Raw genomic sequence first — 21,732 nt, 5'->3', positions numbered from 1 at the left:
ACCTGTAGTGCAGCAGTGTAATGTAATAGTGTAATATAATAAGTCGTCTTATAACTATGACGTATTGATCATTTATTTAAATTAACTATCTGTGTAGCTTTATTATATGTTACATAATATAACTTGGTGTCTTAAATTGTGTGCCATACAACAGTCGACAATCGACTTTGAATATTATATGTATTATATACATTTACACCAGCTAGTTATTTGGAGATGTCAACTAAAAATAATTAAACAATCAATAATCACATTCCAAATGTAAAATATTCGTTTTATCGTAATTTTTCAAAAATATCATAATATCATACAATGATTAGTTTATAGGTACTATATTATATACTATATTATATTTTACGTTATTACATTCATTATTTCTATTGTCTATCACCGTCTGAATAGATACATCGTTTTCATATTTTAACCGAAATATGTTTTTGGGCTGAGCACAACTTTTTTTTGGTCAACGCTTTGCCAATTGCCATAAAAACGAAAATTAATAAGAAAAACATTTATTAGATGATTAAATTCCTTACAAAATGGAGCATGCTTAGGTACTAGATATATTTCCACTGCACTATACCCAAAACCATATCTATGATTCCTCAATTTATCTTGCCGAGGGAAAATATCTATAGAAGCATATTATGCAGATACTCCGTCCGCCAATTCGCCTTAAATTGTATATTTAACTAAATTCCCTCCTACCCTACTGTCCCTACCACTAACTTTTATATTTATATCTCTGTGTTCTGACGGAGATTCATTTTCCCAATTATTTTCTTCGGTGGTATAATAATAATTGCAGGAAACCAATTCGTCGCTATTAACCTGACGAGCTTTATTGTGATTTAAAATTGGAACTTCATGTACACTTTGCGCTGCAGGGTCGTGCACGGACGTGGAATGTGTTACTGGCAAAAAGTGTGTTATGCGGTCTGGCTCGCCAAAGTGCATCTGTTCGCCTAACTGCAAGCAACGTGACGGATTTACGATCAAGGGTCCGGTATGTGGTACGGACGGGGTTTCATACAAGTCGCACTGCCGCCTGAAAAAGAGATCGTGTCGTACCAGAGACCAATCGTTGGTAGTCGACTACCACGGCCTGTGTCAGAGTGAGTATACTCGAAATCGGTACAAAAATAAAATACAATATGGGCACGAATATTTTATTATATGTGTGCGCGTAGAATATATAATATTATGATTATTTATTTTTTTTGCGGATAAGGCGTTTGTAATTTATTTTAAGATTTAATAATGTCTGTACCCACAGACTGTATATAATGGGGTTTAATTTGAAAAAACGATCATTACTTGTCTGCAGGTTCATGCAATAAAGTCGCCTGCCCGGGAGGCAAGTACTGTCTACAGGACCAGAACCTGATGCCGCACTGCGTCAAGTGCGCAACTTTCTGTCCTCCGGGCATGTCGCCGTCCAGGCTGGTGTGTGGATCCGACGGCAGAACGTACCAGAGCGCGTGTCATCTGCGCGAAGCCGCCTGCCGGGTGGGCAAGGCCATACCGATAGCGTACAAGGGGCTTTGCAAGAGTGAGTACCAAAAGAAATCATTGGTCTTGTGTGATGCAACATTGCACCGTCCGCCGGTTTTTTCGTTACACGCGTTAAACTTGAGCAGGGTGTATAGTTCTGTTTGATCAATTCTGGTAGTCCACAGTGGTAATCTCCGATTTTGAATGATTCTCGACATTCTCGGGCTGACCAACCGATCGTTTTAGGTTTGGTATCGGTCACTGCTCCATAGACGTGACTAGACTCCATCCGCAGCTAATGACCGGTGTTAACCCAATGAACCGAAAAAAGCCCCATACACCCAAGGTCGTATTTTCTTTAAAGCCCCCCCTCCCAGAAATCTGTAATATTAATTTACAATTAATAATCTACGGTATTTTCAGTATACCTTTAAAGTTTGAATTTAATTTCAGAAATATAATTCATCAATCTTCAGCCCTGAATTACCTACAAATCAAATAATAATACAACAATAATATCCAATAGGCAATAGATGCCAACCGTACCATCGTCTGTATTAATAGTTTAGGTTTTTCCGACGTCGCGAACCAACAATTTGACAATACGTCATGTTATTGATAAAATAAAGATACTACCTAATTTTGTCGAACATATCTTTGTAAAATACATTTTGTTTTAAAATAAAAGCTGTACCCCGGTTGACCGGCTCCTTTCGAAAACTGCAGGGCCAGCCCAGGCACAATAGGCTGCTACCTTAGACACGCCTATGCACTGCTCTATACTGACTATACTATTTGTGTTATGTAAGCAGGCCCTGGTAAATATCGGGGCTATGTGCGAAATGTTTTTGAAGAGCTTATTTAGTGGTTGTTAGCCGTTATTGTTATTTCTTTGGACTATCAGAGATAGTTAAATTTTAAGCCTGATGATGAATCTGAATCATATGGACCCATATCGTTCAAGATAAGATTAGTGTGATGTTGATCTGTGTCGAAATAAAAAAAGGATTATGTTAATTTATATATTAACACATTTAAATACGTTTTAAGAACTCAAACACTACTGAAATAATTATAAAATAAAATAATTTATGCATAGCCATCAAGGATGGACAGTGTTAGAAAAAAATACTTTTAAAAAGTAGTTAACGGTGTTTTTTTTAAAAATTCACATATTAAAAACATTTAATATTATATAAAATATATGATTGTTAATATTTTCGTCCTTACATCACTGTATGTGTTAGCACGCGTACACATAACTATGTAAGTTCCTACCCGAGAGAAATAATTATATGTTCGCACACGACAAAATATATATTTTACTGACAAAACGTTTTAACTGTTTTATATTTAAACAGACATTACGTATTTGTACTTATTTTTTCGATATCTGAGTAAATTAATATGGGATATTAATTAATATCGGATGATTTCTTTGCGCGACAGCCAACAGACCGCGGTCCGCGGGGCCCTGTGCCACTGCACTGCTCGAACCGCCTTCAATCCAACCCTGGCACACGGGCATCTATATCCTAAACTCTTGTTCTCCTCGTACAGCGAGATCACGTTATTCGTCGACATTTGTCAAAATAGACGTGTAAGCCGCGCTTCGTACTCGGTCACCGTCGTCGACTGCGAATGGCTGAAAATACGAACCGTTCGCGTCTCGCCAAATAAGACGTTACTATACATATTATATTGTATACGACGTATTATATTATGGGTATATACAATTTAGCGTTCGAACACACCCGACGCCGCCGGCGGAGACCACAATATAATGTCCACACCGCATATATATATATATATATATAATAATATTGGGGAGTAGTTTTTTTTTCTTTTAACGGTTTGCGACGATAAATATGCGCGTACACACATAGTACGGTCTATCGTCGCCAATCTCCGAATCGTAAACGACGGCGGTCGTACGATAATATAATATAATTACGACGTGGTCGTATACATTACACGACTGCCGCTGCAGTAATATGCATAATACACAGGTAGGTGCAAGTGTACAACACGCACACATCATAATATCGTGAGAATTCGGTCGTATCGCGATATTAATATCACAAGCCAGCTCGCCGACGGCCCCGCTCGCCGGAGATATATTATAAATGTTCGTACTCGTATAATATTAATACCTATACCTGTGTGTAACATGCATGCCGCGTCCTGTGGTACAGGTGCCTATAATACGCGTTATGTGGCCATATAGATATACTGCGAATTCGGCACAAATCAGCGCCGTATTAATAGCAGCAGCAACAGGTAGACATCAGGCGAGTACCTAAAATAGTACGCACACGCCGAAGCACCGAAACGAGAGAGGATGGAAAAAAATTACGAATTTTTAGTATCGACTCGTAATTATTACCGAATCGCACACGGACGGGCCCGCTAATAATAATTACGTTTCGCAGCTTCTCCTCCTCGGGCGGCGTGTACGTGTACCATACTATATTATATTATTATTATTATTATTATTATTATTATTATTATTATGTATATGTATAGCATACTTTATTATTGTTATTGCGGCGGCGGCGGCAGCAGACTATGTACGCGTTTTATATGGACGTTTTTATAGTGCTGCGGCGGCGGCGGCTGCGATATTATTATTATTATTATTATTATTGTATTATTATATGTGTGCACAACACAACAACACTATGTATTATACCAGTCGGTTTCATTAAGCCGTCTAGACGCTCCGGTGCAGCAACAAAACTCGCGCGCCGCACACCGCCGCCGTCGTCGTCCGTGGCGTTTACTACCCATCAAAACTTGCCCGTTTTATATAATACTCACACACTCGCACGAATATACGTTTGTGTGCAAGTATATTTAATATCGCTTAAGTATTATTACAATAAACACGACGACTCGCGCCAACCCCGCCGCCACCTGTTTTTCGCAGACAATCGCTTATAATATTATACGCGAAGTCGCGTGTGACGTATATTACGACGATGTTGTTTTTCCTCGTCGTCGATGTTGTTGTTGTTGTTGCGTAATAAATTAATTTCGTCGAAGAGTCGATATTTAAGTGCATAATATTCGGCTGTGTATACATGACATATCATATAGATGCACCGGCTCCGACGACGTATAAAATATTAGATATACGATGTTATTTGACTTTATAACGGGCGTCGTCGCCGCCAACCATCGTTTCGTCGTCGATCGTAATTCATCTACAATTATTATAAATACTGTAAAATACATAATATGATCTTATGATATTATTATACTCGAATTTTGGGTGTATCCGCCAGTCGCCACAGCCCTGATCCAATTTACTGCAGCTAGCGTACTATATTATTGACATATTTTATATTTTATTATAACTTCGTCAAATTCTAAACATATTTGAAAAAAAAGAAAGAGGAAATGTCGGTTCATCAACATAAGGCGATCGTCTTAAAAAATAATTTCGTGTGTTACTTGCTAATAAATATCATTTTCTAAAACGTTTTTGGCTTCCTTAGAAAGCTATAGGAATACTTGAAAAATCACCTTTCTAACATGCAATACAAATAGATAGGTATATTAAACTATTAAAGTGCTGCTAAAATCTTACACTGTCCTGAAATTTTCTGTTTTCCGAACAAGAAGACAACACATTAACGCTTAGAATCCGATAAACTTAAAACACGTAACAATAACAACTCTACTTGTGGGTCCTTCAAATGTGATTTTAAGCAGAAACATTGTTACAGTTCGTGGACCAAATATTTATGAATCATTCAATAACAGCTTAAATAAAATACTCGATGTATTCACAGTAACGTGAATTCATTTCGAAAGACGCAGCATAATTTGCCTTTACCACAACACGCCCAATGTACAGAACTACATGTAGGTACTACAAGCACGTTTGCACTTAGGATTAGAAGGATGATGATATAACCTGATATTATATATTTTCTATATACGCTGCTATGATGTTGAGATTTTGTTGTGTAGTTATTTTCGTTTCGACTTGTACTCTGCTCTCCAATCTCTTATCCTGTTAAATTGTAGTCGATGAAATAGTAAATTAAAAACAGCAGTCCAATAGTTGTCATACCTAATATATAAAACACAAAGCTTACAATAAACTACGCAATTATACATTTATAGACTTAAAGTACTCATTAGTGTTTACGTTGTATATATTAATATATTATACATCCAAAATGTGATCTTTATTTTATCTTTGAGGCGGAGTTTTTTTTGTATCACAAAGTTTCTTGTAGATCATATCGCAGTAATGTCGTGTTTTTCTCCGACATCCGTTTCTAGTTTTTTTTTTCTCCGAAAATCCAATTACTAAAATAGTCTTGTGTGTAGGTGAAATCAGTATTATATTATAAGAGTTGTATAGTTTACTAGTTCTATGATATATCTATATGTATACTCGACTGGTCGTCTGGTCCTATATAATAATTCGTTTCCTCCAACTACATCGTCATGCAACGATGAGAATAATATTACATACGCGATTTAACGATTAATACGATAATTTCGGTAATTTTTTGTTGCTATATATAGGTACGTGATTTCATCGCCTATTAGTTATTTTGAACACAGACGTTCGTTTGGACACATAACATATTTTAATTTATGTAATGTGAAATGGTCGTGATTTAAAAATAATATTCGTTAAAATGAACGATTCACAGACAATCACAATAACTGTTGTGTTTTGTCTACCTATTTAATAGCATACCTATAATAGCTATGGACGATGAGATGTCAACGTACTGTCGGCATGGTTTAAAATTTTGAGTTGTTATACAACGTTAGGTTACTTCCTTATGGGCATTATACATAGTTTACTGTTTAGCAATTTATTATTACTTATATATTATATATATACTTCTCATAAAGTTGGAGAAAATAATATATCAAATGAACGTTGTTTAGTTTAACGTTACGGTTAGGTATAAAGGAAACAAAAAATCATTTCTCACTCGAAACGGTCCGTGTCCAAAATATGTGGAATGTACCTGATTGGTTTAAATCATTAAACTAGTACTTGAATATTACGTTTACTATGTATGACAGTTGATACTAAAAATATAACTAAAGTTTGCTCACTCGTCAACTTTTAAAATACAACCATATACGTTGTGTAATAATTAATACGCTTTGAAAATCGTTTTAGGTACATAATTGAGGATAGTAATATTATATTGAAATGCTCAGACAGACAAAACAACGCGTTTAATTATAATATTATGGTGACAATTAATTTTTTTTTGACATTTTATACAATTTAATACAAAGTAACATAAACGCACTCACCGGCCCATCGTATAATGCTATTAACAATATTTTAATATTATTATTTATTATGCACGTGTCTGGCGTCTCGTATAAATATTATTATATGAACCATTGACGGGCGTTGTGTCATATAATATATAATGCGTACCATCCTTTTTTTAATTAACGTGTGAACTGTGTTTGGAGTTTAGGACCTAAGTCGCATGTACCTATAAATTGTGTGAACCGAAGAAATAATTAAAAAAAAAAAACCGCAATGTACTGTAATTATTAAGTAATGACTTTAATAAGAAATAGTAATAGCTTATAAATCAATGAGCAATGAGTACTGAGTATAGAGAACTATTAACATAAACTCAAAAGACACTTTTTTTAAATTTGAATGCCTACACGGATGACCTGATATAGCCGACTTCCGATTTATTTTCTAATTAGTTTTATTCGCAAATTGCTTGAGTATTACCAGTTACCACTAAACACACTTTTTCATGCTCAATTTGATACCGCTAAATTTTTGTTTAACGTTCATGGTACATTACGCCAGTGGTTTGAAATTAAATAACGTTTCCAAATCGATAACCAAATTTCAGAGACGTATCATTTATGTAAAGAAAATGGCAAGTATACACCTGTCATTAATTTTTCACAATTAAGTCTCGTGTTATTAAATATATAAAATAGGTTGCAATCCTGGGAAGGGGTGATTGTGTTTTTAAACCCCTCCTCCGCTCCCACCCTGGCCACAGCGGTTGGTTGTAACTTGTAAGATTTAACTCGCGAGGTATATTGCAGCAGCGTTCATTTTCGACGAATCCTACAACAATACATGTATAGAAATAGAATATTTTTTAAGTGTTGACGTGGGTGAGGGGGGACGCTCGGGGAGCAATTATTCAAGTTGGGAGATTTACTCGCGAGTTACGGGCTCGCTGCAACGTTAGGCGTAATACCGGAGCTATTTATTATTATTATCGTTATTATCATTATTATATAGTACCTACTATTATTACCATTACCATTGTATATGTACGGGTAATGACTCGTAATAGCCGTCGCTGCAGTTGACCGCCATCCAAGAGTTAAATTTAACGCCGTCCGCCGCCCCAGCGTGTGCGCGACGACTTCCTATATAATAATAACATTATATTTTATACATTGTATTATAACATTATTATTGTTGCCATCGTCATACATTCCCGACGTATTACCATAACCGGCGCACGGTGGAGGCGTAGGCGGACAAGAAGTAGTGAGGTGGCGGTGGGTGTATAATATAATAATATGGAAGTACTTACATCGGCGGGTGACGCGACGCTTGAAAAATAAAAACGCTGACCCACAACGTTTTGAAGCCGCTAAATGGATGGAAGGAACCGTTGAAATTTTAATAGCGTACACGCGCACCCGACCGACTCGTCCGTCCAGCGGTGATACGTCGCGGATTATTACAACTTACTGTCGTTAATAAAATATTATTATTATTATTATTATTCGGGTATAACTACCAATGTACATTATTATCCAAGCCTGGGCATAAGCGAGTTGAAAAGTTAAATTAATTTCAACCTATTAAAATTGACCGAATTTTTAACTACACTGATTTTTATTGATATGAACTTAATAAATGACTATATAGTTACTTTTAAACGCATCCGAGTTACGTTAGTCTATAAATAATTGAATAATAAATAATATAATAAAAGTTATTATTGATGATAAACATTATTTAAAACCACATCACGGGCTATTGATAAATGTATTGAAAAAAAAAGTTAACTGCAAGTTTGCGTTGAATTCTCGACATAACTGAGTTAGTAAAAAGAAATAGATGACTATTAACTTTAAATTTTTTTAAATGCTTTCCGTCCACCTAACTCTACACAATTAAAAATGATCAGTGACTTTGCCAAGCTCGTAATCATCATATCATATGCATATATATTATAACCTAAAATAGGCATGCCTGTGCATACGTGTGTAACACATTATAAAACGACTTACAAAACTGACGAAGACTTGCCTAGTTCGTTCCGCGTGCAGATAACGCGCTTACGTTATTATCATCGCGATTATTGGGAGGTCCCCGTGTACCCCCGCGTGCCCACACGAAACATTGTAGCGAGGCTTTTTTTTTTTCATATCTGAGATTTGTTATTATTATTATTATTATTATTATATTATATAGGTATTGTGTTACGCTGTGTACAACGTGAGTGAGATGGACGTCTCGTTTACCGGTCGTCGTCTCCGTGAAAAATATAATAATAATTATTGGACAGTATAATGCCTGCGTACAACGTGTGCGTAACCATACGTTATTGACCTCGGGGAATTTTAACGCGTCGGAGCGAGTAACTGAAAAAAAAATAGCTATAGGTAATAAGCCACTGCACTGCACACACGCATACACACACTCGGCAATAAAACTCTACAATTATTATTGCGGACATCGGGTAGGTATGTATTTTAGTCATCACTCGATAAGCCCGCGGGGCTGCAGTTTATGAGTGCGCTGGTTTTAAAATCTCTAGAAGCACCAAATGTACATATTTGCTCGAGAATTCGAACATTTTATTTTGTATAAAATATGTAGTATAATACATACCCGCAGGGTGTCAAATTGACAAACAGAATCGAAACAAATCGTTCGTGTTTGACAATAGTAATAATTATTATTATCATATAGTGACGTTTTTGAGAGACGTACGCTGCTGCAATAAGTGCTATGTGATCATATATTATAGTTGTCATATATTTTGACGTAGTTGCTTTTTTCTTGTTACTAAAACCATACATACGTCAAAATTCAAAATAATTCGTAAGTATAATTATATCCGTTGTTTACGGTCATTTAATATAATAAGATGCGCTTATAGTACACTGCAATAATGAGTATATACATATTTTTAACGCGGTGACACTTTGCCAGGAGCCCGTCATTTTTTTCAGAACTATAAATCAAATATAACTTTTACTACCTACTACACATTTTATATTATATCTACGAGTTGACGATACGCCAAAACCATATCCCGTCATCCGTATTCGTGAGTAGCAAAAAAAAAGTGACCAACAGATTCTAAATAATATTTAAATTTTTTACTCGGTGCTTATTACTGCACGTGTTAGTCAACTTGCAAAGCTGTACCTACCATATTATAAGTTATAGCAAATACAATACCACATATTTAATATCATATTATTACAGACAATAGACATATTGTACAGTGCACTTAATTTATGAAGTGATGTCTGTGCGGCTGTGCCTCCTCCATCATTCCGACTTAATCGTCTTTATTACTATACACGTACAATGCGATGTATGGCGTGGTGAAACGGGGTAAGCGAGAGATGGCAGGTGGGTGGGTGATTGCCAATAGGTGATAATTTAGTACATCAGGCCATCGGTAGTTGCATGGTATATATATCTATTATCAGACTATAGTCTCTAAAAATGTGAATAAGTCCACCACGCCGCTGGACTCGAGGGTGTTGCATAATAAATAAAATACGTATAAAAACTCACACGTGTGTTTCCACATAGAATCTGCCACGTGCGCCACGGTGAGCTGCAAGAGCGGTCAGAAGTGTCTGGTCGAGAAAAAGACCGGACGTCCGCGGTGTGTGACGTGCAACCTGTCGTGCCCGGAACCGGAAACTTCGGGAAAGCGCAAGGACACGGGCGGCAAGGTGTGCGGTAGCAATGACAAGACGTATCACTCTTGGTGTCAGATGTTCATGGACGCATGTGCAACGGGTGTAGTGATCGAAACCAAGGCGTCGGGACCATGCCAAGACGGCGAAATGGGTAAGTTCTCGATTCATGTTTTTCTTATATTCCTGTACAACAGTATCCCAGTGATTCCTAAACTTTTTTTTCCGGAGGTGCCCTTTTTTGAATCGAATTCGGCCAGAGAACTGTCGCCTTGCTGTGAATACGTACCATGAGAAACATACATATTAATTCAACGCTAATTATTATTCTCATTGATAATCAATTTTTATAATTTTATTGAGCATAATACAATACACAAGCATTCGAAGTATCCACCACCAACCTAAAATTAATACACTTTTATACTTAAAAGAAATGATGAAAAATATTTATAAAAATTATTTTAAACATAAATATTTTAACATTGTACCCAACTAAGGATACATAAATGGCGCCATGGCGGCTGTAATGCTTGCAAAGTTTGTAAATGGCAGGTTGTATTATTGACAACTGGAGTCGGAGGTCTGGGATCTGCATATACTTTGACAGTTGCGGTATTAGGTTTTAGTTTCAGTGTAACTATAGTGCAAGCCAAAAATCGTGACTCGTTTTTATAATATTCAATTTGAAACCAACAAATTTCAATAAACTAATTTCTTTTGAGCCGTTTAAGTCTATCAATAATATTGATCTAATATATCTTACAATAATTCGTTTTTGTCGTGTGCACGTGGGTAGAATTGTGGTTAAAAATCTGAGGGGTTATAAATATCTTCATTTATACGTATTAACATGATTTATTATACTTACGAGGTTAAGTTAGGAAATACTTTAGGAGTTTTTAGGGGCGACTAATCCCTCTCTCTAATTTACACATGTGTGTGTGCATATTATGTACTTTTTTATGATAGTAATAGGAACACTCCTTCGTCGCGTTTATGCTAAACGTGAAAAGAGTAATCCCGCAGTTTAAGCGGAGGAAATAATTGTAAACACAATATGATAAACATTAGACACAAAATATTTCTATCAGCAAACGGTAGTCGTTACCAACGGGGGGGGGGGGGGCACAGGTCTAGTGCCTATTGCCTATAGGTGTAATATACTGTTGGGTTTCATCGTCGGGCTGCCGAATATCGGTAATCCCGTAGAGATGAATTTTTCACTTCTCCCTTCCAATAAACCTACGAAAAGTTCCAAATTTATTCGTTTCACTCTCCGCACTAGTTACCACGGCAACATGCATACAGCTATGTATTACGTCGTCATAAGAGGATCACGATAAGTCCAATTACCCGTTTCCGTTTGATCGTTTTAGTGTTCTATAAACAGTCGACGCACACCATGTGTATATACTATAATATAACAGCCACCTGTTTATCGGGTGCGTATATATCGACCATATAAACCGAGGAGATGACGGTCCGGAAAAGAGTGGTGCAACCGCATCTCGAGGGTTTATGGTCTATATAGATGCATTATGTATACCGTATAAATGTAATAGGTGTATAATATAATCTATCCCCCCGAAACGGTATGATTTATTTATACGCCTTTAATCTTTATGTATAGTCACTTCCCGTGTCGTCTTGCTCCTTAAATTTATTCTTTTCCGGCCAGAGGCGAGTATTTTCAGACAGACAAACCTATTGAAGAGCGGCGTATCCCTTCGAGGGGACGTCAAATATTTGTGAAACGTTATACCTCACGATATAGCTCGATATAGATACATATATATATATATATATATATACGACTATAGCAGTCGTTTAACCGCCGGCAACCAGCTAGTTGTATGTGGAGGGTGGTTAAAAGTGGCTGGAGAGCTTAGGACTGTCAGAGGACGCCATACCCCCATGCGTTCCGTCTTACAAACGTTGAAACAGTACAGTATATTATTAATTGTGTTCAGCAGTTCCGATTTCGTGCATTAACCTTTACAATGAGGTACAGTGTATTGACCTGTTATCAATAACTGTTAGTAAGAACATTGTCAGTTTTTTTTAGGATATTTTATTTTTCAAGCGAGGTATGAGTAAGTGCATAATATGTCTAATATTACAACTCATAGCTCGCATAGAAATCAAAAACCCACTAGAAAACACGGATAATACGTTCTTACTTTTAAGTTTGATAATAACTTTAAGATTTAACTTTAATGATTGAGGTCTATTCACTGTAACATTAAAGTCGACTATACGAAATTAAATGAACATCATTTGACGTGCTGTAAGTCTATGATTTTGATTCATCACATTCGGGTGTCGAACGGATATACATTAATATATTATACTTATACACGCCTCATCTGCACAGTTATAATGAAATAATATTCTTAAAAATAGAATTCACCATAATATTAGCTTGTACGTATTTACTTGTAACTCCTGAATAAATGGTAAAAAATATGAGAGTTCAAAATATATATCATATTTTATTCAAACAATCAAAGTATAACAATTATATTTTATAAACTTAGCTATTTTTATGGTCTATACACTATAGGCCGTATTGGTGTACATTATAATATCATATACAATGTGATTAGTGTGATTTTAGGTACCCAATATTAAAATAAATAGAAAAAAATATATGATTATATATCAAAATTGCTTTCATTCAAACATTTTGTTTTTAGAGCCATATGGATAAAAGCTATAAATATAGGACTATTGATAAATTATATAAAATATTTAGGCAGGTAAAAGGTATTGTTATTCAAAATTTTCAATTTTTACTGGCAACGCGCATACCTTGGGAGAGGGATGAAAGTTTTGAAATATTTCAATAAATGTCTACTTATATTTTAGGGTTAATTAAAATAAAGCACCTATTCAACCAACGAAATCTGGCTGAGAACTTAAGTGTAACCACTGAAGTCTGAAAAAGTTTGGAAAGTTATATTCATTTTTTATGAGCCCTTGGAGTTTAAATTTTTATGACGTTGGATATTCAACTGTAAATTAGCGATATCTCATCGAACAATTTTCTTATTTTGTTGTAAATAATTCAAAAACAAATATTGCCGTAGGTACACGAAATTTTCACCAAGTGTGTATTTTTTCTGTTCTTGAGCTATTTTTAGGCTTTAAAAAATGTTTCATAAATATTGATATAATATATTCAATTTTTCACTATGTTAAAAAGCTTGAAATTAAATACAATAGGTTTGTCAAAAATAATAAACATACATAGGCACGATATTTTTTATTAATGAGTAGCTGTTAAATATTCAAATTTATCAAAATTCCGTCTTTGCTCAGAATGGTTTTTCGTATAGGTACCTACAATAGTTTAATATCATGAATTAAAACGAAACACTTTTATTACAGTGACCAACATGACACCTAAAGTTTCCACAGCGGCCACAGCAAATCTGTACTCACTTGCTTACCCTTTTTTTTATGAAATATTTGAAGACGTTTTGTATACTGTTTATTTCTGCAGTTGTTGAATTCATATTTTATTGGTCGTTCAAGTATAAAGTAGCTCAGGGGTTGAGTATAGGCAATATTTCAAGCCTTTTTATCTGTTCACAATAAGACTCCAGTACTGAAGAGTGAAGAACTAAAGATAAACATTGCTCACTAATTACAGAAAAAATTTAATTTTGATTGTTTCATATTATTTATTGAAATATACAAAAAAAAACATTATAAACTAATTTTTTATTTCGACGAAGGCATACTATATAATAATACACGATAATTGCGTATTTTGGTAGTTAATACTTTTTAACAAACCTCCCGAGATTTTAAGTACCTACTGTTTGTTCTTTTCAACTAATAAATCAAATTTATTATGATTGTTTTTTTTCAGAAGTATTCAACGGCAATTGGAATTACGTGAACGCATCCAACGTACTCATCGATGGGATTTGAACGAGACAAACTGACTATCTGAAACGTGATATGATTCCTTTAGACAAATTTAATACACATTATTTAATATTATATACATACCTATAATAATTATATACACATATTATAATATTATATAAATTTTAGCGGAATTTAATATCTCGATATTACCTATATTATAATATCACGCGACTTATACACACCTATATATAATATTATACCTACTATAAGTACATTCACGTACAATATACATTATTACCTATATTATTACATTTAAGTACAATTATAACACTGAAGTAGTATTATATAATAATATTATAATAGTTTAATATCATACCCTGAAAGTATTTACGTCCAGACTAAAACCATTATATTATAATATTTGTTAGGTATGCCTTTGTAAAATATATAACTATACCGGCTATAATGCTATATTATAATAATATGCGTCGTATAATTTAATATTATATAATACTAATAATATAATATATTATTTATCAGAGTATTATCGGACAAAAATTATATTATTATCCCTGAGTTATCGTCACGAGACGATGACGGCTCGACCGACATCAATATTATTATGATTTATTTAATTTACAACCTAATATAAGACGTAGAAATGATAGATTATATGCAAGTATTTGTATTTATATAATATTTTCATTCTTGACGAAGTCCTTATGAATCATTACATAAATTAACTTAACGATCTGTACAATGTACATATATATATATATATATATAATGATAATTTATACTATACATGTAGTTATATACATACCTTATATTATATATTATATAGAACCTACTTAGGAATACATTGTCTTTTATTATATTGTATGTGTAAAGTTTAAGTATATAAATTTATAATAAGTAGTATAGATATTATAAATTATTATGTATTTTCCAAAAAAAAAACCAAACAAACAAAAATACGTCAAAGATCAATACTATTATAGCTCTTTTCGATATTATTATTATTATTTTTTTTTTTATTATTAAACATCTAGTCAAAATATTTTTAGACTCATAGTAATTATTAGACCAATATAATATACAATAAAGTGTTATACATTGACCTTTATAGTTCTTCGAAATTTATAGTGAAATATTATATGATATTATAATAATATAATATGTATGTATAATATTATTAAACACGGGCTAATAGTATATATTACATTACAAACACGGACACTCGGTTTATTATTTGGTAAATATTTATAGTATGATACTCGTGGTCTATTAAGTGTTCATAATTATTTTATTATGTAAAAAGTAAAACAATATTATTACATAAAATATTTTACACGCGAATCGTGGTTTCGGGCATGGTCGGTTTTGTTTTGTACCTATATCGCAAATTATATCAAAAATCTCTTTGGAAAAATTACTTTGAACTTAACCAAGATACCAATTTAATAATACCGTTAAATCGAATATACCTACATATTACACATTATACATCGTATATAGATAATAATAATTCGGTGCACAAGAATAGTGACTAAACTCAGAAAAGTTGATTTTCCAGTACCTACTACAGGATAAAGTTAAGGGATTTTTGTTTCTTGCAATGTTCGTTATGAATTTGGATTTAAAAAATTTTAATTTCTTTTGGGAATTGACATAAGTGTTTACTTTGCGTCCTAAAAATTACAATTTTGTGTGGATAACATTTAGAATCAACTCCAAAACTGATTGATTTTCATCCCTTTTTTGAGTTACGAGGTTCTTCCTGAAAATTATGATCGCACTATATCGATTTTATAATGACTTCTACAATAATAATAATAATAATATGGTTAGTAAATGCATACAAAAATAACAACGTTATTTATTGAATACCTGATGAAAAAAAACTTTTTATTGTAGAAACAAGTGACAAAACAATGTCCTAATTTGACTTGTGTCACTGTTGCAAATTATGTTTTTAATTATTTTCAATAATACTGGCACATTTTAATTTGTGTCATTTTAGCCTAAAATTAACGTTTTTTGTCACTTTGACTGCCGGAACACAATCATTAGATTTTTGACACTTTTCATGATAACAAATTAGTGATAATTTGAAATGAAAAGAACGTGACTTGACAGCTATCCTTCGGTCATTTTAAGGATTATTGAACGTTCTTGCACGTCATACAAATGTGGGTATTTTGCTATAAATGTTCGTAATAATATCGAAAATGACGATTTTTGAGCTGAGTCGCTATTTTTCTGCGCCGACATAATATTGGTCACTTGCGAAACAATAATGTTATATTATTACCAGTGCTGTATTTCCCGGTAAACAGTACGCGCACGTGCTTTCAGCGGCAATTTTTTAGGGGCAGCACATTTTTAATACCTAGGTTACTAATTATTATATATAGTTAGTTAGGTATAACATTTAATATTGTAATAACATTAATCAGTTTGTATTTAAAAAGAAAGGTAAGTTAAAATATTCCATATTGATTTTTTTTTCAATAATATTAATACAAAAGTTTTAAAAGAACGTTTGTAAAAAATTTGTTCAGTAGTTAAATCCGGTACAGATAATTACTAGGTATACCTACATATTAAAATAAATGTGAAAATACCGTCTAAGATTTTCCCCGTAGTCACATTTACGAGTACGGAATGTACAAACGTATAATTATTATTCACTGTAATTTTGTATGATTAAAAGGTATTTACCAGGTATGTGTGCTGATAACCGCGTTTATTATTTATTTGTTTTTTTCGGGGTTTGGTTTCTCGAACGTTATGTACTCGCTTCTGGTCGACGTCCTGCACAGCACGTATTATGTCTGTGAAAACCTAAGAACTGCAAAGGCGTTATTATTTTCACTGCTAAATCGCGGTCCGAGTTGATGTTCGAGTGACCGTGTGAATTAAATGAAACTCCACCATTGCAGAATGAATTAATTAATTCACATACCTCGTCGTGTCGTGTAGTGTTCGGTATATTAAATGCACAGGTAACAAAATGTTGGTCGCGCGTTACCTGCAAGTTGAATATATATTCCACTCTATACACGACAGGGAGAGTTGCAGTGAGCCCCCCTTCAATGTTATTTTATTTTATATTTATAACGGACTCAGGGCCCAAAGGTGCAATTACAATTTAATATAATTAAAGAATACAATAAACGACAACAGAAAGTAATTACAACTAACAGTTCATATGACTTAAAGTATAAGACATTTTGAGAACATATTGTAAATAATAATTAACAAAACACAATATATTAAAGATAATATAATTATAGACTAAATAAAGTAGGGCGTGCGCTCATTGGCAGGACGATCAATTTATTGATTCCTTCGATCAATTGGATCATTCTTTCCGTAGGTCAATATTGATACCACAGCTGGTAACCTCGAAGTTGCAATTTCGACCCATGTCGGACGTATGGTGCCAGCGCTGTGCTGCAAAATATGTAAAACTATNATTGCCGTAGGTACACGAAATTTTCACCAAGTGTGTATTTTTTCTGTTCTTGAGCTATTTTTAGGCTTTAAAAAATGTTTCATAAATATTGATATAATATATTCAATTTTTCACTATGTTAAAAAGCTTGAAATTAAATACAATAGGTTTGTCAAAAATAATAAACATACATAGGCACGATATTTTTTATTAATGAGTAGCTGTTAAATATTCAAATTTATCAAAATTCCGTCTTTGCTCAGAATGGTTTTTCGTATAGGTACCTACAATAGTTTAATATCATGAATTAAAACGAAACACTTTTATTACAGTGACCAACATGACACCTAAAGTTTCCACAGCGGCCACAGCAAATCTGTACTCACTTGCTTACCCTTTTTTTTATGAAATATTTGAAGACGTTTTGTATACTGTTTATTTCTGCAGTTGTTGAATTCATATTTTATTGGTCGTTCAAGTATAAAGTAGCTCAGGGGTTGAGTATAGGCAATATTTCAAGCCTTTTTATCTGTTCACAATAAGACTCCAGTACTGAAGAGTGAAGAACTAAAGATAAACATTGCTCACTAATTACAGAAAAAATTTAATTTTGATTGTTTCATATTATTTATTGAAATATACAAAAAAAAACATTATAAACTAATTTTTTATTTCGACGAAGGCATACTATATAATAATACACGATAATTGCGTATTTTGGTAGTTAATACTTTTTAACAAACCTCCCGAGATTTTAAGTACCTACTGTTTGTTCTTTTCAACTAATAAATCAAATTTATTATGATTGTTTTTTTTCAGAAGTATTCAACGGCAATTGGAATTACGTGAACGCATCCAACGTACTCATCGATGGGATTTGAACGAGACAAACTGACTATCTGAAACGTGATATGATTCCTTTAGACAAATTTAATACACATTATTTAATATTATATACATACCTATAATAATTATACACACATATTATAATATTATATAAATTTTAGCGAAATTTAATATCTCGATATTACCTATATTATAATATCACGCGACTTATACACACCTATATATAATATTATACCTACTATAAGTACATTCACGTACAATATACATTATTACCTATATTATTACATTTAAGTACAATTATAACACTGAAGTAGTATTATATAATAATATTATAATAGTTTAATATCATACCCTGAAAGTATTTACGTCCAGACTAAAACAATTATATTATAATATTTGTTAGGTATGCCTTTGTAAAATATATAACTATACCGGCTATAATGCTATATTATAATAATATGCGTCGTATAATTTAATATTATATAATACTAATAATATAATATATTATTTATCAGAGTATTATCGGACAAAAATTATATTATTATCCCTGAGTTATCGTCACGAGACGATGACGGCTCGACCGACATCAATATTATTATGATTTATTTAATTTACAACCTAATATAAGACGTAGAAATGATAGATTATATGCAAGTATTTGTATTTATATAATATTTTCATTCTTGACGAAGTCCTTATGAATCATTACATAAATTAACTTAACGATCTGTACAATGTACATATATATATATATATATATAATGATAATTTATACTATACATGTAGTTATATACATACCTTATATTATATATTATATAGAACCTACTTAGGAATACATTGTCTTTTATTATATTGTATGTGTAAAGTTTAAGTATATAAATTTATAATAAGTAGTATAGATATTATAAATTATTATGTATTTTCCAAAAAAAAAACCAAACAAACAAAAATACGTCAAAGATCAATACTATTATAGCTCTTTTCGATATTATTATTATTATTTTTTTTTTTATTATTAAACATCTAGTCAAAATATTTTTAGACTCATAGTAATTATTAGACCAATATAATATACAATAAAGTGTTATACATTGACCTTTATAGTTCTTCGAAATTTATAGTGAAATATTATATGATATTATAATAATATAATATGTATGTATAATATTATTAAACACGGGCTAATAGTATATATTACATTACAAACACGGACACTCGGTTTATTATTTGGTAAATATTTATAGTATGATACTCGTGGTCTATTAAGTGTTCATAATTATTTTATTATGTAAAAAGTAAAACAATATTATTACATAAAATATTTTACACGCGAATCGTGGTTTCGGGCATGGTCGGTTTTGTTTTGTACCTATATCGCAAATTATATCAAAAATCTCTTTGGAAAAATTACTTTGAACTTAACCAAGATACCAATTTAATAATACCGTTAAATCGAATATACCTACATATTACACATTATACATCGTATATAGATAATAATAATTCGGTGCACAAGAATAGTGACTAAACTCAGAAAAGTTGATTTTCCAGTACCTACTACAGGATAAAGTTAAGGGATTTTTGTTTCTTGCAATGTTCGTTATGAATTTGGATTTAAAAAATTTTAATTTCTTTTGGGAATTGACATAAGTGTTTACTTTGCGTCCTAAAAATTACAATTTTGTGTGGATAACATTTAGAATCAACTCCAAAACTGATTGATTTTCATCCCTTTTTTGAGTTACGAGGTTCTTCCTGAAAATTATGATCGCACTATATCGATTTTATAATGACTTCTACAATAATAATAATAATAATATGGTTAGTAAATGCATACAAAAATAACAACGTTATTTATTGAATACCTGATGAAAAAAAACTTTTTATTGTAGAAACAAGTGACAAAACAATGTCCTAATTTGACTTGTGTCACTGTTGCAAATTATGTTTTTAATTATTTTCAATAATACTGGCACATTTTAATTTGTGTCATTTTAGCCTAAAATTAACGTTTTTTGTCACTTTGACTGCCGGAACACAATCATTAGATTTTTGACACTTTTCATGATAACAAATTAGTGATAATTTGAAATGAAAAGAACGTGACTTGACAGCTATCCTTCGGTCATTTTAAGGATTATTGAACGTTCTTGCACGTCATACAAATGTGGGTATTTTGCTATAAATGTTCGTAATAATATCGAAAATGACGATTTTTGAGCTGAGTCGCTATTTTTCTGCGCCGACATAATATTGGTCACTTGCGAAACAATAATGTTATATTATTACCAGTGCTGTATTTCCCGGTAAACAGTACGCGCACGTGCTTTCAGCGGCAATTTTTTAGGGGCAGCACATTTTTAATACCTAGGTTACTAATTATTATATATAGTTAGTTAGGTATAACATTTAATATTGTAATAACATTAATCAGTTTGTATTTAAAAAGAAAGGTAAGTTAAAATATTCCATATTGATTTTTTTTTCAATAATATTAATACAAAAGTTTTAAAAGAACGTTTGTAAAAAATTTGTTCAGTAGTTAAATCCGGTACAGATAATTACTAGGTATACCTACATATTAAAATAAATGTGAAAATACCGTCTAAGATTTTCCCCGTAGTCACATTTACGAGTACGGAATGTACAAACGTATAATTATTATTCACTGTAATTTTGTATGATTAAAAGGTATTTACCAGGTATGTGTGCTGATAACCGCGTTTATTATTTATTTGTTTTTTTCGGGGTTTGGTTTCTCGAACGTTATGTACTCGCTTCTGGTCGACGTCCTGCACAGCACGTATTATGTCTGTGAAAACCTAAGAACTGCAAAGGCGTTATTATTTTCACTGCTAAATCGCGGTCCGAGTTGATGTTCGAGTGACCGTGTGAATTAAATGAAACTCCACCATTGCAGAATGAATTAATTAATTCACATACCTCGTCGTGTCGTGTAGTGTTCGGTATATTAAATGCACAGGTAACAAAATGTTGGTCGCGCGTTACCTGCAAGTTGAATATATATTCCACTCTATACACGACAGGGAGAGTTGCAGTGAGCCCCCCTTCAATGTTATTTTATTTTATATTTATAACGGACTCAGGGCCCA

At 32.7% G+C, this 21,732-nt stretch overlaps 1 protein-coding gene across 6 annotated transcripts in view; it reads left to right on the top strand.

Annotated features, from left to right (window-relative positions):
- Positions 1 to 14,519, top strand: part of LOC111037517 (follistatin-A) — a 92,710-nt gene extending 78,191 nt beyond the window's left edge. For 4 of the 6 annotated variants that reach the window (XM_022320145.1, XM_022320144.1, XM_022320143.1 and 1 more), the window contains exons 4-7: positions 888 to 1,115; positions 1,328 to 1,552; positions 10,322 to 10,585; positions 14,312 to 14,424. In XM_022320145.1, coding sequence (XP_022175837.1) covers positions 888 to 1,115; positions 1,328 to 1,552; positions 10,322 to 10,585; positions 14,312 to 14,373 — 779 coding nt within the window. In that variant the 3' untranslated portion in view covers positions 14,374 to 14,424. Of the gene's footprint in view, positions 1 to 887; positions 1,116 to 1,327; positions 1,553 to 10,321; positions 10,586 to 14,311 lie in introns of all 6 variants that reach the window. The other 2 variants (XM_022320141.1, XM_022320142.1) reach the window with 2 other exon arrangements.
- The last annotated feature ends 7,213 nt before the right edge of the window (positions 14,520 to 21,732 follow it).

Source organism: Myzus persicae, unplaced genomic scaffold (assembly GCF_001856785.1).
Source record: "Myzus persicae strain clone G006 unplaced genomic scaffold, MPER_G0061.0, whole genome shotgun sequence".
Classification (NCBI taxonomy): Eukaryota; Metazoa; Arthropoda; class Insecta; order Hemiptera; family Aphididae; genus Myzus; species Myzus persicae.
Note: the sequence above shows the minus strand (reverse complement) of the source record. Positions and strands in the feature narration are given on the sequence as shown.